This window comes from Podarcis tiliguerta (genome assembly GCF_965153285.1).
Source record: "Podarcis tiliguerta genome assembly, chromosome: 10".
Taxonomy (NCBI): Eukaryota; Metazoa; Chordata; class Lepidosauria; order Squamata; family Lacertidae; genus Podarcis; species Podarcis tiliguerta.
In genome coordinates, this window is record NC_139543.1 from 68,316,269 (window position 1) to 68,332,251 (window position 15,983).

At 46.5% G+C, this 15,983-nt stretch overlaps 1 protein-coding gene across 1 annotated transcript in view; it reads left to right on the forward strand.

The window, feature by feature from the left end:
* The first annotated feature begins 1,248 nt into the window (after positions 1-1,248).
* LOC310659032 (uncharacterized protein) overlaps positions 1,249-15,983 on the forward strand; it is a 131,338-nt gene continuing 116,603 nt past the window's right edge. The window contains exons 1-7 of the mRNA XM_083401897.1: positions 1,249-1,850; positions 2,676-2,756; positions 7,293-7,337; positions 8,204-8,275; positions 9,020-9,055; positions 11,429-11,470; positions 14,633-14,671. Of these exons, the coding sequence (XP_083258023.1) occupies positions 8,243-8,275; positions 9,020-9,055; positions 11,429-11,470; positions 14,633-14,671 (150 nt within the window). The 5' untranslated portion in view covers positions 1,249-1,850; positions 2,676-2,756; positions 7,293-7,337; positions 8,204-8,242. The remainder of the gene's footprint in view (positions 1,851-2,675; positions 2,757-7,292; positions 7,338-8,203; positions 8,276-9,019; positions 9,056-11,428; positions 11,471-14,632; positions 14,672-15,983) is intronic.

Below are 15,983 nucleotides of genomic sequence, written 5' to 3' on the forward strand. Positions count from 1 at the left end.
AAGGAGGAGAGACAGGAAGGTGGGGGGCAGAACTGGAATGAAGCAAATCTGGCTTTGGGGAGTGTTCCTCTCCTCTCTGCCCTTCTAGACATACCTGTATTTTTCGCTCCATAAGACGCACTTGACCATAAGGCGCACCTAGTATTTAGAGGGGGAAAGCAAGGGGGGGGGGGAATTATGTGCAGAGCATTTAAGCGGCTCTCGCTTTTCTTGCTTTAAACCCTGCCGTCCCCCCTCTCACTTCGCTGAGAAGCCAGCAGAGCAAGCTGCGCAGCTCTCGTTGAAGCCAGCAGAGCAAGAGCGATAGCTGCGCAGCGCCTCTTGTTCTGCTGGCTTCCCAGCAAAGCTGGATGAGGGACGAAAGGGAGCCCTTACAAGGGAGCGCTGAGCAGAGTCTGGCAGCGGCTCTTGCTGGCTTTTCCGGGAGGTGTGGGAAGGGACAGAGGGCAGCCCGTCAGTCCCTTCTCCCACCTCGCGGAAAAGCCCCCAAGAGCTGCACACACACTCCGTGCGGTTCTTTAAAGGGAGCGCTGAGCAGAGCCTGCCGCCTGCATTCACTCCATAAGACGCACACACACATTTCCCCTTACTTTTTAGGAGGGGGAAAGTGCGTCTTATGGAGCGAAAAATACGGTAATTTGAAAGCTACGTTTGTGGGTTTTCCTATGCTGGCTTGCACATGGAGCAAACACTGCCTTGTGCATATACCTATTTTAATTGATAGTTTGATTTATGGGGATTTTTAATGTGATAATGTTTACATGAACAACGTTGCTTTCTGGATTGCCATGTTTTGAAATGAATCAGCATCTGAGAAACAGCATAGGAAGCTGGCTTATACGTAAAGTCAGAACGTTGGTTCGCCCAGCTCTGACAGGTAGCAGCTGTGTAGAGTTCGAGGCAGGGAGATGCATGCAGATCAGATGCTCTGCCACTGAAATACAGCTGTTAGAGCTAAGTTAGAGGAGGCTACCTTAAACTGAGCCAAACCAATGTCCCATACAGCTCAGTACTGACCTCAATCTGCAGTCTTTGCAAGTCCTGGGAGTTTGGCAGGCTAGATATTTAGAGGAACAACATTCTAGCCGTATTCCCTGGCACCCAGGGGTGGAAACGGGACAGTGCCAACCTCGGCAAAGCCTCACTTACTGTGGCGGTGGCTTCCACGTTCTGGCAAGATCTCGCAAGAGTTCCACAAGATCTCACGAGATTTTGAAGGGCTTGAAGGGACGCGGGTGGCACTGTGCGTTAAACCACAGAGCCTAGGGCTTGCCTATCAGAAGGTCGGCAGTTCGAATCCCCGCGACGGGGTGAGCTCCCATTGCTTGGTCCCTGCTCCTGCCAACCTAGCAGTTCGAAAGCACGTCAAAGTGCATGTAGATAAATAGGTAGCACTCCGGCGGGAAGGTAAACGGCGTTTCCGTGCGCTGCTCTGGTTCGCCAGAAGCGGCTTAGTCATGCTGGCCACATGACCCGGAAGCTGTACGCCGGTTCCCTCGGCCATTAAAGTGAGATGAGCGCCGCAACCCCAGATTCGTCCGCGACTGGACCTAACAGTCAGGGGTCCCTTGACCTTTACCTTTAGCAAGATCTTGCCAGATCCGCCACAGCTACCTCTTGTTTCTCCAGGGGCATTAGGGATGCCCATGGTGGCACACCTTCATTTTTGCCTCAGTTGCCTCAGCCTGCCTAATGTATGGGCCAACCCTACTAGGCTTTTGGTCATTTCAGGCACTCATTCATTTTGGTTATTGGTGTCTTTTCTGCAATTCATGTGGTATATCCCTGACTAACCTTTTCAATAAATTTAACAGGGAAACGTTGGCTTGTCCGGGAAGCCAGGGCAAAAGGTGAGGATGCAGCTGACCAGTGCAAGGCGCAGAATACTTTAACAATACTTTTTAGCTAGGTTATTCAGAGAGAATTTCACGTACAGTATGTCACCAACTCTGACAACAAGCCTGAAACTAAGCAGGTATTTCTTTTAATCTTCATAGCATATGGACTAAGCTACAAACTACAGTCATAGTTATGTAGCAGGTGCCTTTAAGTGAAACGTGTATGGTTTAAATGGATTGTCAGCATAGTTCATTTTAAAATTTGAACTGGGTGGGTTTAGTCCCCATCCTTCAGGAGGTGTGAGACAGCCTGGTTTTCATCCATGGGCAGGGGAGGGGGGAAAATCGCCACTAGACCTGGAAAATCCTGCCAACCTAGCAGTTCGAAAGCACATCAAAGTGCAAGTAGATAAATAGGTATCACTCCAGTGGGAAGGTGAACGGCATTTCCGTGCGCTGCTCTGGTTTGCCAGAAGCGGCTAATCATGTTGGCCACATGACCCAGAAGCTGTACGCCGGCTCCTTCGGCCAATAAAGCGAGATGAGCGCCGCCACCCCAGAGTCGGCCACAACTGGACCTAGTGGTCAGGGGTCCCTTTACCTTTACCTTTAGTCCTGGAAAAAGCTCCCATTGGTGCCAATGGGAGCTTTCCCCCCTCTGGAGCTTAAGAGGTAGGGTTTTTTCAGGACCAAGAAGAGGGAGCTTCTCTTCTTTGTGCACTATACTCTCAATAATGACGCACACATTCTGCAAGTCAGAATAAGGTTGCTGTTGCCAGGGGAGGAGGGAGAAAGAGGGGGGAAATAGACCAACATCTTGCCTATTGTTTACTTCAGGGGGAAACTGGTCCAAAGGGTGAGAAGGGTGAACAAGGACCGTCTGGAAGACCTGGGGAGCCCGGCCTAAGAGGTAAAGATGTAAGTAGAAACTAAAAGTACAAATCTGGGGAGCTGAACTTTGCAATTTCTGAACCAATGACTACGGGAGGAAGTATGCGATTATTTAGCTCAGGGCTAGCCAGCATAAATTGCTGGATTACAACTCGCATCATTCTATTTTTTTTTTTTTAATATTTTTATTGGTTTTTTTAACATATCATTTCCAACAGTCATATAACATAACTTCTTATCTTATGCAATGTTTTAGACTTCCGTCAACACCTCTGATGATTTTTCGTTCTTTCTCACTTATTCTGCATTTCTTAATTTCCCTATTACTCTTAATTATCATTAACTAATAATTTTCCTCATGGTCTTTCTTGCAATATTTCAAATAATCCTCCTTACAAAACTTATTGTAGTCCTACCAGCGTAATCTGTTCATTACCATTACTTTTCAAATAGTTCATATATTTACTCCAGCCTTCTAAAAATCTCTGGTCCTGCAGGTTTCGAACCCTTCCTGTTAATTTATCTAATTCTGCATAGTCCATCAATTTCATCTGCCATTCTTCTTTCGTCGGTACAACTCCCATCATTCTTGACCATTGGCCCTAGGCTGCTGGGAATTGTAGTCTCTCAGCCTCCCATCCCTGCTCCTGATAGTGAGGTCAATTACATGCAAATGTACCGTATTTTTCGCTCTATAAGGCGCACCAGACCACAAGACACACCTAGTTTTTGGAGGAGGAAAACAAGAAAAAAAAAATTCTGAATCTCAGAAGCCAGAACAGCAAGAGGAATTGCTGTGCAGTGAAAGCAGCAATCCCTCTTGCTGTTCTGGCTTCTGGGATAGCTGCGCAGCCTGCATTTGCTCCATAAGACGCACACACATTTCCCCTTACTTTTTAGGAAGGAAAAAGTGAGTCTTATAGAGCAAAAAATACAGTAGTCCTGTATCTCAATAACTTTTTGCTCGGGGTAAACGGGTACGAAAATCTGGAACTGCAGGTTGTAACCGCAGCATATTAAGTGACAAAGGAACGTAGGGGTGAACATTTCAACTTGTTGACGCTAACTGTGAAACATATGGAAACGGATGCTTTGAATTCATACTAGGGAGAGTCAGGGAAGAGGGGTAACCTGGCGTCTAGGTAACAGCTTGAGAAATCTAGCCTTGCTTCTAATCGGCATTAGATCCATTTCAGTCCGGTTTTCGTCCTGGTTTTGGAACGGAGACGGCTCTGGTTGCCCTAACAGATGATCTCCGTAGACAACTAGATCGAGGCGGGTCAGGACTGCTGATCCTTTTAGATTTGTCAGCAGCCTTTGACATGGTCGATCATGATCTTCTGGACCACCGCCTCGCAGACGTGGGGATACAGGGCATAGCCCGTAACTGGTTGGGCTCTTTTATCTCTGGTCGGGGACAGAGGGTGACACTAGGGAGGGAAATGTCGTCGCGCCACTCCTTGGTGTGTGGAGTGCCGCAGGGCGCAATTCTCTCCCCGATGCTTTTTAACATCTTTATGCCCCCCCTTGCCCAGATTATCCGGAGCTTTGGGCTGGGCTGTCACCAATATGCTGATGACACTCAGCTCTATCTGTTGATGGATGGCCACACCGACTCGGCCCCGAACACACTGACCAGATGTTTGGAAGATGTGGCTGGATGGTTTCGTGGGAGCCGATTGAAACTAAATCCTTCAAAGACAGAGGTCCTATGGCTAGGTCGGGATGGCATGGGGATGAGGGACCAACTCCCTTCTCTTGCGGGGGCCCAGTTAATGCCATTGGCTTCCGTTAAGAGTTTGGGTGTAATCCTTGAATCCTCCCTTTCCATGGAGGCGCAAGTTACAGCAACAGCCAAGGCGACATTTTTCCACCTTCGCCGCATCAAGCAGTTGGTCCCTTACCTTTCCCGCCCCGACCTGGCCACAGTGATCCATACGACGGTCATCTCCAGGCTTGACTACTGTAATTCGCTCTACGCAGGGCTGCCCTTGAAGCTGTCCCAGAAACTCCAGCGAGTACAGAATGCTGCAGCGAGGCTCCTCACGGGGTCTCTGCCATGGGAGCATATTCACCCAGTGCTTTTCAAGCTGCACTGGCTCCCGGTGGAGTACAGGGTCAGATTTAAGGTGCTGCTTTTGACCTTTAAAGCCCTTCACGGCCTAGGACCCTCGTACCTACGGGACCGCCTCTCCTGGTATGCCCCACAGAGAGCCTCAAGGTCCATAAATAACAACACCCTAGTGGTCCCAGGCCCTAAGGAAGTTAGATTGGCTTCAACAAGAGCCAGGGCCTTTTCAACTCTGGCTCCGGCCTGGTGGAACGCTCTGCCTCATGAGACCAGGGCCCTGCAGGATCTGATTTCTTTCCGCAGGGCCTGTAAGACAGAGTTGTTCCGCCTGGCCTTTGGCTTGGAGCCAATTTGATTCCCTCCCTTCCTCTCTTTCTTTTTTCTTTTCCTTCTCCTCCTGCGATGAGGCTACATTTTAATATTTTAATGTTACATTATTTTCATGTTGTGGGACGCGGGTGGCGCTGTGGGTAAAAGCCTCAGCACCTAGGGCTTGCCGATCGAAAGGTCGGCGGTTCGAATCCCCGTGGCGGGGTGCGCTCCCATCGTTCGGTCCCAGCGCCTGCCAACCTAGCAGTTCGAAAGCACTCCCGGGTGCAAGTAGATAAATAGGGACCGCTTACTAGCGGGAAGGTAAACGGCGTTCCGTGTGCGGCTCTGGCTCGCCAGAGCAGCGATGTCACGCTGGCCATGTGACCCGGAAGTGTCTCCGGACAGCGCTGGCCCCCGGCCTCTTAAGTGAGATGGGCGCACAACCCTAGAGTCTGTCAAGACTGGCCCGTACGGGCAGGGGTACCTTTACCTTTACCTTTATTTTCATGTTGTATTTTACTTTTGTTTTTAAGTTGTAATCATTCATCTTGTTTTTATTATTCCTTGTAAGCCGCTCTGAGCCCGGCCTTGGCTGGGGAGGGCGGGGTATAAATAAAAATTATTATTATTATTATTATTATTATTAATCTCTTGCAATATAAACCCACTGAGTATTTAAACCAGGGGTCGGCAAAAATTTTTAGCCGTGGGCCAGTCCACTGTCCCTCAGACCAGTGGCATAGCGTGGGGGGGCAGGGGGGCCGGCCGCACCGGGCGCAACATCTGGGGGTTAGGGTTAGGGGGCGCAAATCCACAGGTTAGGGGGCGCAAATCCACAGGTTAGGGGGCGCAAATTACTTGCCTTGCCCCGGGTGCTGACAACCCACGCTACGCCACTGCCTCAGACCTTGTGACGGGCCGGAGAAGCCACACCAGCAGGGGCTGGGGAACTGGAAGAAGAGGTGAGGGGGCAAGTAGACCTTCTCCCCAGCCCCAGCCCCAGCCGCTGCGCTTACCTCCCAGGGGCTGCCACCGCCACCACCGCTGCTGCTTCTCATGGTTGGGCAGAGCAAGATCGTCCGCTCCGCTCTCTGGCCCACAGGAGCACCCAGGCGGCGGTGGCAGAGGGAAGATGAGCAGCGCGAAGGAGCTGGCTCCAGAGAGGGGCTGCTTAAAATGTTGCTCAGCCAGCTCAGCCCTGTCAGGAGTTCAACCTACACTCGAGTAGGACCCCGGCAGAGACACATGCCCGACTGGCATGGTCTCTCCCTCCTGGTCTTTCATTCGGGAGTTTCAAAAGCTTTCTTCAGCCCAAACGTCACAGCGACCGATGCCAACCGACATCGGCACACTTAGGGATCTGCAGAGTTTGTGCACCTTGCGTGACAGACCTCAGCATTTTGGCTAATCTACTTTATTTACATATAAACACACACGGAACACTGCAACATGGCTCCCTCTCTTTCTAGCATCAGACAGCAAAGAGAGAAAGAACAAAGGACAATAGTCCCACTTCAAGGGACACAGTAGCACAAACATCCTGTCTCCGTCACTTCCCACTCTGCGGAGTCAAAACATACACCGTCATGTGATAGACAACAATCCCATGACTGCAATCACGGAGCAGGAATTCTAACAAGCCCAGCCCCCTTCCTCCTCTAGGCAGGGCTAGAAGAAGCCAGGAGGAGGGAGGGAGGAGGCGCCATCGCTGTGTGTGTGAGGGATGGGGGGGTGGAATGGTGCAGGGCGGGAAACAGCGCAGCCTGAACAAACAGAATCCCCACGCCGATCCACAGACAGTCCATGGACCGGATCCTGAAGGCAATTGGGCCTGATCTGGCCCGCGGACCTCGGTTTGCCGACCCCTGACTTAAGCTAACATATGTAGTTGCATTGACAATTTTGCTCAGTTTTCTGGGGCCTTTCGGGGCATGGTAATGCACAGTAATAATGTCTGTGTAAGATGTCTTAATAGGGCATACCAGGGCTTTTTCCCCAGACTAAATTCAGTGGCCCATCTCAGATGTGTACTGTTGCCATTATAAGAGAACAAGGCTGGTACTAATGTTGATTTTCAGCACCTCTTTTTCTAGAAAAATAGCACTGGGGCTTCCTGACATTACAGCTCTGAAGCTCCTAAGGGGGTTTTGCATTGAGCATTGGTCCTTTTGTCCTTCTAGGGGGATGCAGGCACTCCTGGTGAGACTGGAGAGAGAGGAATTCGGGTAAGGAATCTCTCTGGACTTGCATGCTGCTGAGACCTCAAACTCTCCATAGCTACCCAGCGAATCCTCTTTCCCTGACACACTAGGTTTTTATTTACCTACAGGTAGTATTTTGATGTATAGGGATTTTGTGGGAATGTTCAGGGATGCAGGAGAGGATGTATTGTTTGATTATAGCCTTTCCAACTTGTGTAAAGAAGTTCACAATTTAGCAGAGTAACATTCCCCTTTTTAAGCTCACAGAGGATGTGTTTGCTTAGGCTCGCTAAAGCCTCTATAATAACTGTTCTGGTATTTCCCCCTTATTCCCTCATAAAAGATAAGACATGACACAGTCTTCTATAAAAGTATAAAAAGAGTTTACTCACATTCAGTTCACAATCGAATCCCAGAAGGCAGACTTAGCTCAGAAAAGTAACATAAACCTGGAAACTATCTCATAAGGAGACAGTCCCTTTGTCTTCGCTTGGCTGGAAGAGAGCATCTTTGGCTAAGCAGATGCTTCTTCTTCAATGCATGTAGTGAAAGAGAGAGAGATGGCTGCCCTGCCCTGTGCTCTTGCCATTACCTGCACAGGTGAGGCCACGCCCACCTCTAGTCACATGCAGAGGAAGTCTGTCCCAGCCCAGAAGGAAACAGGAAGTTTACCTGCTGGCTGGGCAAACATTCCTCCCCATGTGTAAACATGTTCACTCTAGGAATGTTGTACTTGACTGCTCTTGTGTTTCACATCCCACAGATTTGTCTGCCCAGGAGCGCTCAGTCATATCAGTCAGACCCTTGTCCACAGCTCAGCCCCACAGGCAGAGCAAACTCAGTGAGAAAATCGAGCCCAAGTTGCTCATGTCCCCTCAATTCTTCTGCAGGGTCCTTTGGGTCTGCCAGGACGTCCCGGAGAGCGAGGGATGAAAGGAGAGCCAGGAGAAACGGGCAAGGATGTAAGTTGGATACCAGGCAGAGGGCCTTCTCGGTAGTGGCGCCCGCCCTGTGGAACGCCCTCCCACCAGATATCAAAGAAAACAACAACTACCAGTCTTTTAGAAGACATCTGAAGGCAGCCCTGTTCAGGGAAGCGTTTAATGTTTCATGCATTACTGTATAGTGGTACCTCGGGTTAAGAACTTAATTCATTCTGGAGGTCCGTTCTTAACCTGAAACTGTTCTTAACCTGAGGTACCAGTTTAGTTAACGGGGCCTCCTGCTGCCGGAGCACGATTTCGGTTCTCAACCTGAAGCAAAGTTCTTAACCCGAGGTACTATTTCTGGGTTAGCGAAGTCTGTAACCTGAAGTGTCTGTAACCCGAGGTACCACTGTATTTTAATATTTTGTTGAATGCTGCCTAGAGTGGCTGGGGAAGCCCAACCAGATGGGCGGGGTATAAATAATAAATTATATTATTATTATTATATTATTATTCATATGCAACTCTAAAGGAGGTGGTAAAGTATCTCAGCTCAGCACCTCTGACTCCTCTTTCATTCTGCTTTTCTCCTCCTCCTCCTAGGGAGCCGGCGGAGAGAAAGGAGACAAGGGCGAATCCGTAGGTTTGCAAATTCTCCTTGTTAGCCTTGCATGAGAGCCGTCAAAGGCACCTTTTCAAGTGGGCTAGCCTTCTGCATTCATATCTTGAGTGGTGGCGGTGGTTTCCATGTCAGCATATGTACGTATTGTGTTTCTGCAGGGACAGCCTGGGCCCCCTGGAACTCCCGGAAAGACTGTGAGTAATTCTTGTTCTCCTGGGGAAATAGTGCAAGATGGGAAGAAAGAGATGGTGTCTCATTCCTTGGCAAACGTGGCACAGATCAAAAGCCAGGCTGTAGCACCCTGCTTGTGGTTAATGCTTAGCTGGAATGAAATATTCAACGCAGCAATAGAGAAATTAAAGTAATAATTTATTTGTCAGACAAATAAATGATAGGCACAGTGGTATATGGTTACCAAAGCTCTGCCCACTCCAGCCCTGATGGCCAGCACTTATATTTCCTCAACCCAGCCCCCTTGCTCCTCCTTTGGCTGCCTCTGTCCAATCAGCCTGGTTGAAATTCCTATTGGCTGTTTGCTAGAACCAATCATAAAAGATACACCCATTTCCTATTACCTTTTATGGGAGACAAAGAGCTATATTTCCTTCTATCCATAAATGGCAGACAAGTAGCCATATATCTTACATTTGCCTTGACAAGGCACCTTAATTACCAGATCACCTTTTGCCCCTGCTGCCCCTGCATTCCAAAACAAATGACTAAAACAAATGGCTCATGGTATTAAATTCTATCTAAACAGAGATCTTGGGTTCACATTCTCACACACCATCAATGAAATAAGAATCTAACCTAAGAATCTAACATTTCTTACTTTCTAAATCCTTTGCATCATTGCATTAAGCCAATAAATCTCATACATAACACAGATAGCTTTTTAGAAGAAAAGGCCTTTGCAAAGAAAAAAGGAACTCGGAAAAAAACAGCTTCAAAGAAGCCTCTTCAATTTACACCCCCCTTTCCCAGCCAGCTGCTTTTCCCATTAGCCCTTCCCAAAATTTATTGCCCTTTAACTTTCTCAGGATACCTTAAACCTTGGGAAAATATAGCTAGAATCTGATGGGAGGCACATGGTATTATTTTCTGTTAAACAATAAATCTTACTATTTACCAACTCTTAATTAGTGTTTTTGCAGCTTGATTGTATTCTGTAATATGTAGGATCAGTATAACCTTTGCTCCCAGCCTGTAATTCCCTTTTACAACTTTGAGAAACTTGCCTCCTGCTACTGCTATAAATCAGGGGGGCCCTGTTCAGGAGGATAAACAACTGCCAAAGTACTTAGCCAGCTGCTTTTCTGCCTGGCATGAAACATACAAACATTTGCAAATATATTTTTAAGCTCATTTTAAAATACAGGCCTTGATCAGATGCCTCAAGGCTAACTGGGGAGATTTGCTCCAGTCGAGGACTTTATTAAGGCCCAGGGATTGTATACTCATGGGGGTGGTAGATAGTGGATGCTGGACCCTGGGCAGGAGGCCGGAAAATGTTGGTCTCCCGGGGTGAGGAATTGGGAGGAAAATGCAACACTCCCAGGTGAGATCGGAGACCTCCATTGGCTCCCAGTACGTTTCCAAGCACAATTCAAAGTGTTGGTGCTGACCTTGGAAGCCCTAAACGGCCTCGGCCCAGTATACCTGAAGGAGCGTCTCCACCCCCATCGTTCTGCCCCGACACTGAGGTCCAGTTCTGAGGGCCTTTTGGCGGTTCCCTTCCTGCGAGAAGCCAAGTTACAGGGAACTAGGCAGAGGGCCTTCTCGGTGGTGGCACCCGCCCTGTGGAACACCCTCCCACCAGATGACAAGGAAATAAACAACTATCTGACTTTTAGAAGACATCTGAAGGCAACCCTGTATGGGGAAATTTTTTATGTCTGCTGTTTTATTGTGTTTTTAATATCCTGTTGGAAGCCGCCCAGAGTGGCTAGGGAGGCTCGGCCAGATGGGCAGATGATAACAACAACAACAACAACAACAATTTAGTATTCATACCCTGCCCATCTGGCTGAGTTTCCCCAGCCACTCTAGGTTAAAAAACAGTACAGCATTAAATATTAAAAACTTCCCTAAACAGGGCTGCCTTCAGATGTCTTTTAAAGATAAGATAGCTGCTTATTTCCTTCACATCTTAAGGGAGGGCATTCCACAGGGCTTTATTTACTTTATTATAAGTAATAAGTTGTTATTATTATTATTATTATTATTATTATTATTATTATTATTATTTATTACCACTACTACTACCTTCTGTGGGTGCTAAGGGCTAAGAACTGCTTTTGAGACCTCTGTTCTGTACTTTTGTAATTTGTGTAGCTGCTTTTGTTTTTTTAAAAAATTATTTACATTAGTTTTCGGAATCTTACTCTATTATGGAAACCTTTAGTAAAAAGAATGAAAGCCATCTACATCACACACACCCCTTGAAAAAGAAGAAGAAGGAAGTGCTTGAAGAACATGGCCAAGCACCTACAAGAGGTGCTCCTCATCTCTGAAAGGGGCTTTCTCCCCTCCCCACGTTCTTATCAATGTTCCTCTGACAATTGTAGGTTCTTCCTCTGAAAAGCAGCGTTGCCGTCAAAGGAGAGAAGGTACCATTTCTTCCCCTACTGAAATATTAGTGAAATGACTGAATGTCTTGCATGACTTGGACGAGTTCATTGGCTCGTGTAGAAACCCTTTGTGCATCTCCTGGGGGTATGGTCTAAGCTGCCGTTCTCCACCTAGAGTGGAGAACCTCAGGCCCTGGTCCACAGATGGATCTCCAGCTGACCGCAGTGCTTCTTGGATGGAACGACTCGCCACAGAGAATGCCAGTCCGTGGCTTGGATGCCCTTCATTCCACCGGAATCTGTAGAGGCAGATGCCAGATTTCTGTGAAATGAAGCCCATCAGGCATGGGTTCCCTCTTCGCCCTTCCCGCTTGAGAGCCCATCAAGCGAAGACTTCATGGCATCCTCAGTCGACCGTGTTGTGGAAGAAGACATTGAAGTGAAGTGCCCAGATGTTCCTGTGGTGGTGCCAGTTGTGGAAGACATTGAAGTGAAGAGCCCAGATGTTCCTGGTGGTAGTGCCAGTTGTGGAAGAGCACCTTGATCCAAATCAAGGAGCACGCTGCCACACATGAAGTCCAGGTTCACACCACTTCACATGTAGGCAGCACGGTAACCTATTTACAGAAAATAATTCCGAGAAAGCTCTGATGTCTGGAGACAATCCACACCAAGGGCTCTGGAACCTGCTGTGGGGTGGTGCTATGGGTTCTGCCCATTTGCTTTACATATGGAGATAAGAAAAGGCTTGCTAGGGCAGAGCAAAGGTCCATTTCACCCATCACGGCCACAGTGGCCAACCAGATGTATCTTGGGAAGCCTGCAAGGATTGCCACAGACCTTTCCTGATGTTTCTCAGTGATGCTGGGCATAGCATGTAGATGATAATCCACACCATCTCAGAGGCAGCTGCTGGGAATTGCAAGTGCTCAGGCCTGTGGGAATGTGCAGGGTGGCAGGAGAAGGGGATATATTATTTATTAATATCCTTCCTAACTAGCGATTAGGGACGAGGGAGGCGCTGTGGTCTAAACCACTGAGTTTCTTGGGCTTGCCGATCAGAAGGTCGGCGGTTCGAATCCCCAGCGACGGGGTGAGCTCCCGTTGCTCGGTCCCTGCTCCTGCCAACCTAGCAGTTCAAAAGCATGTCAAAGTGCAAGTAGATAAATAGGTACCACTCCCGCGGGAAGGTAAACGGCATTTCCGTGCGCTGCTCTGGTTCGCCAGAAGAGGCTTAGTCACGCTGGCCACATGACCCGGGAAAACTTGATTTATTATTATTAATTATTATGTTTCTATCCCCTTCTTACGTTCTTGTAATTATTGTTTAAGTTTATATCCCACCCTTCTTCCCAAAGGAGCCCAGGTTGGCAAACACCCAGCTGATAAAAACAATAATATTTAAAAAACAATAAATGCATGTTTAAAACATTAACAAGCTCGAAGGCTGTATCATGAATTTGTGCAACCCGCTTTCTTCTGAGTTGTTTGGTTGCCATTCTTGTATCTTGCAGAAGCAAATGCCGCAGTATAGCTCTGTGCTGTGCGAAGAAATCCTTTATTTTCTTTTTTCTTTATTGGCAGTTCTATACATATATATAATTTTTTATTAAATTATCTGTTTTACAATTAGAAATACTCCTTTAAACGTCCTTAAAATATGAATGACTTCCCTTCTCCTCTTTCCATGGTTCATTTTGCATATCATAAATCCCTGCGTATTTTACAAAAACCCAAACCATTCAGCATTCCATTATTGCATCCATCAAAATTTCTTTACACTGTTGAATTCAGCTTGTCAAGAAATCCTTTATTTTCTTTGTCCTGAATCGTCCAACCTTCCACTCTGCCCCAGCAGTATTGGGTTCTCGTATTATGAGACAGAAAGAAAACCTTCACTTTCTTCACACAATGCATTATTGTATACATCTTTGGGTCGTTCCACATCAAATCAACATAAAAAACAAGGATTTCGCCACCCACCGTCTCGGATTTTGATGAAACTTGGTGTACACTCTTCCCTTATGGTTGAAAGAAACCCCCTTAAATTCCCCCCCCATCTCAAACGGTTTTAATTTTATAGCACTTCAAATTCTAAAATTTTGTTAGAAGACATAAGAGACCCATAAATTTTATTCTTTGTTGAGAAAGAACATGTCTTTGCAATAATTTTCACCATCAAAAGTTTTGATTCCATCGTGCTTTCACGCTGAAAGTTTAGGTTTTCTAATCCTCATTTTTCCACCAAAAAACTACATTTATACATTTTTAAGGCGTTTATAAAATCTTTCGAGTGGTATTGTATTTCCCCCCTGAAATCCTCATCATGTTATTGAGCTCTGCGAAAAATTTCAAAGAGATCTGATCATTGGTTATGAAGAAAAGAATTAAAATGCACACAAGACAAAGGATCTCAAGAGGGATAGAAACACAGTTTTCACGAAACTTTGAAGTACTATAAAATGAAAACTGTTTGAAATAGAGGGGGGGGGAATTAAGGGGGTTTCTTTCAACCATAAGGGAAGGGTGTACACCAAGTTTCATCAAAATCTGAGACGGCGGGTGGTATGACCGTGTTGAACTGATGTTGAATGACCCCTTTATCCTCGCCTCGTATCTAAACTACCAAACTCTGCATGGTATAAGCTTCCCTCCTGGGGAGTTTCTGTATCTCCTTGATCATTTCTGTGGCCCTTCTCAGACAGAAGATCTCAGGGTCGCAAAGGACCCGCTGCCTTCATGAATGTTCCGTTTCAAGGTCTGTACTTGAACTGACAGATTGATTTAAGGTAAAGGTAAAGGTACCCCTGCCCGTACGGGCCAGTCTTGACAGACTCCAGGGTTGTGTGCCCATCTCACTCTAGAGGCCGGGAGCCAGCGCTGTCCGCAGACACTTCCGGGTCACGTGGCCAGCGTGACAAGCTGCATCTGGCGAGCCAGCGCAGCATACAGAACGCCGTTTACCTTTCCGCTAGTAAGCGGTCCCTATTTATCTACTTGCACCCGGGGGTGCTTTCGAACTGCTAGGTTAGCAGGCGCTGGGACCGAGCGACGGGAGCACACCCCGCCGCGGGGATTCGAACCGCCGACCTTTCGATCGGCAAGTCCTAGGCGCTGAGGCTTTTACCCACAGCGCCACCCGGGTCCCTTTACCCTTTGACAGATTGATTTACTCACCTGTTTTTTTGCTTCTCTTCAAAGGGAGACCCTGGGCCACCTGGCAAAGGAACAGACATCAAGGTAAAACCAGACAAATATTGGTTTGCATGTTGAAACAGATTGATCAGCGCTCTGATAGGGTGGGCATAAAATGAAACTTCTCAGTGGCAGCTGGAAGCAAATTCCTTCCTTCCTTCCTTCCTTCCTTCCTTCCTTCCTTCCAATTTCTTTCTTTCTTTCTTTCTTTCTTTCTTTCTTTCTTTCTTTCTTTCTTTTCAATCTTTATTGGTTTATAATCAACACAGGCACACAGTGAAAACAAACAAACAAAAACAGCACATAACTCATAAAAAAAGAAAGGAAAGGAAAGAGTACAACGCGAAAACACAAAAACAATTTAGCCATTGACTTCTGACCTCCTTGTTGTGGGTTCTTCGTTTCCTTGTTACTTGCCTGTATTTTCAACAAACTTAACCTGTGTTATATCTTATTTGTGTTCTTTATACCTTATGCAATTCTGAGAGTTATTCAAAGCATTCTAAAGTTTTAATATTGGGACAATGTTCTTTTAAATATTGCCTATAAATCTTTTTAAACTTTTGGGTCAATCTATCCCTGATCTTTTCCGTCATATTCGCTAGTTCTGTGTATTCAAGCAGTTTAACTTGCCATCCCTTTTTTGATGGGATTTTATCTCCTTTCCATCACTTGGCAACCAGTATCCTTGCTGTTGCTGCATACAAAAAAATCCTTCTTTTCTCTCTCGGGATGTCTGATGCCATAATACCTAAGAGGAAGGCTTCAGGGTTTTGTTTTTTTATAAACATTGTTTTAAACAGTTTTTAAAAAATTCATTATATATAAGTTCCCAAAAGCTCTTTATTTTTTAACAACCCCACCACATGTGGACATTGTTCCCTCTAGCTCTCTACACCTCCAGCATAAATTGGTTTTGTACATTTTGGCCAATTTGCTGGGGTTGATGTACCATCTGTATAGCATCTTCATAAAGTTTTCTTTTATAGTAAAACAAGCCGTAAATTTCAGTTCCCTTCTCCATAAATTTTCCCATTCCGCCATCTGTATGTTATATCCAAAGTTCGTCGCCCGCTGCACCATCACCGATTTTACTTCTTCTTATTTTGCTTCCCAGTCTAACAATAGCCTGTACATTTTGGAAAGCAATTTTTCATTATTTTTCAACAGACCTTTCTCTAATTCTGATATTTCTGTCGCAAAGCCAATTTTTTTCCTCTGCTTTAAAGATGTCGTTCAACTGGTGGTATTGTAACCAGTCTGTGAGATGATTATATCCTCAAACTTTCTCAGTTTTAATTGATTTTTGTCCTCCTCTAGCATTTTCAAAGGTGTGCCGTTTTTCGGGCTTAAAAAG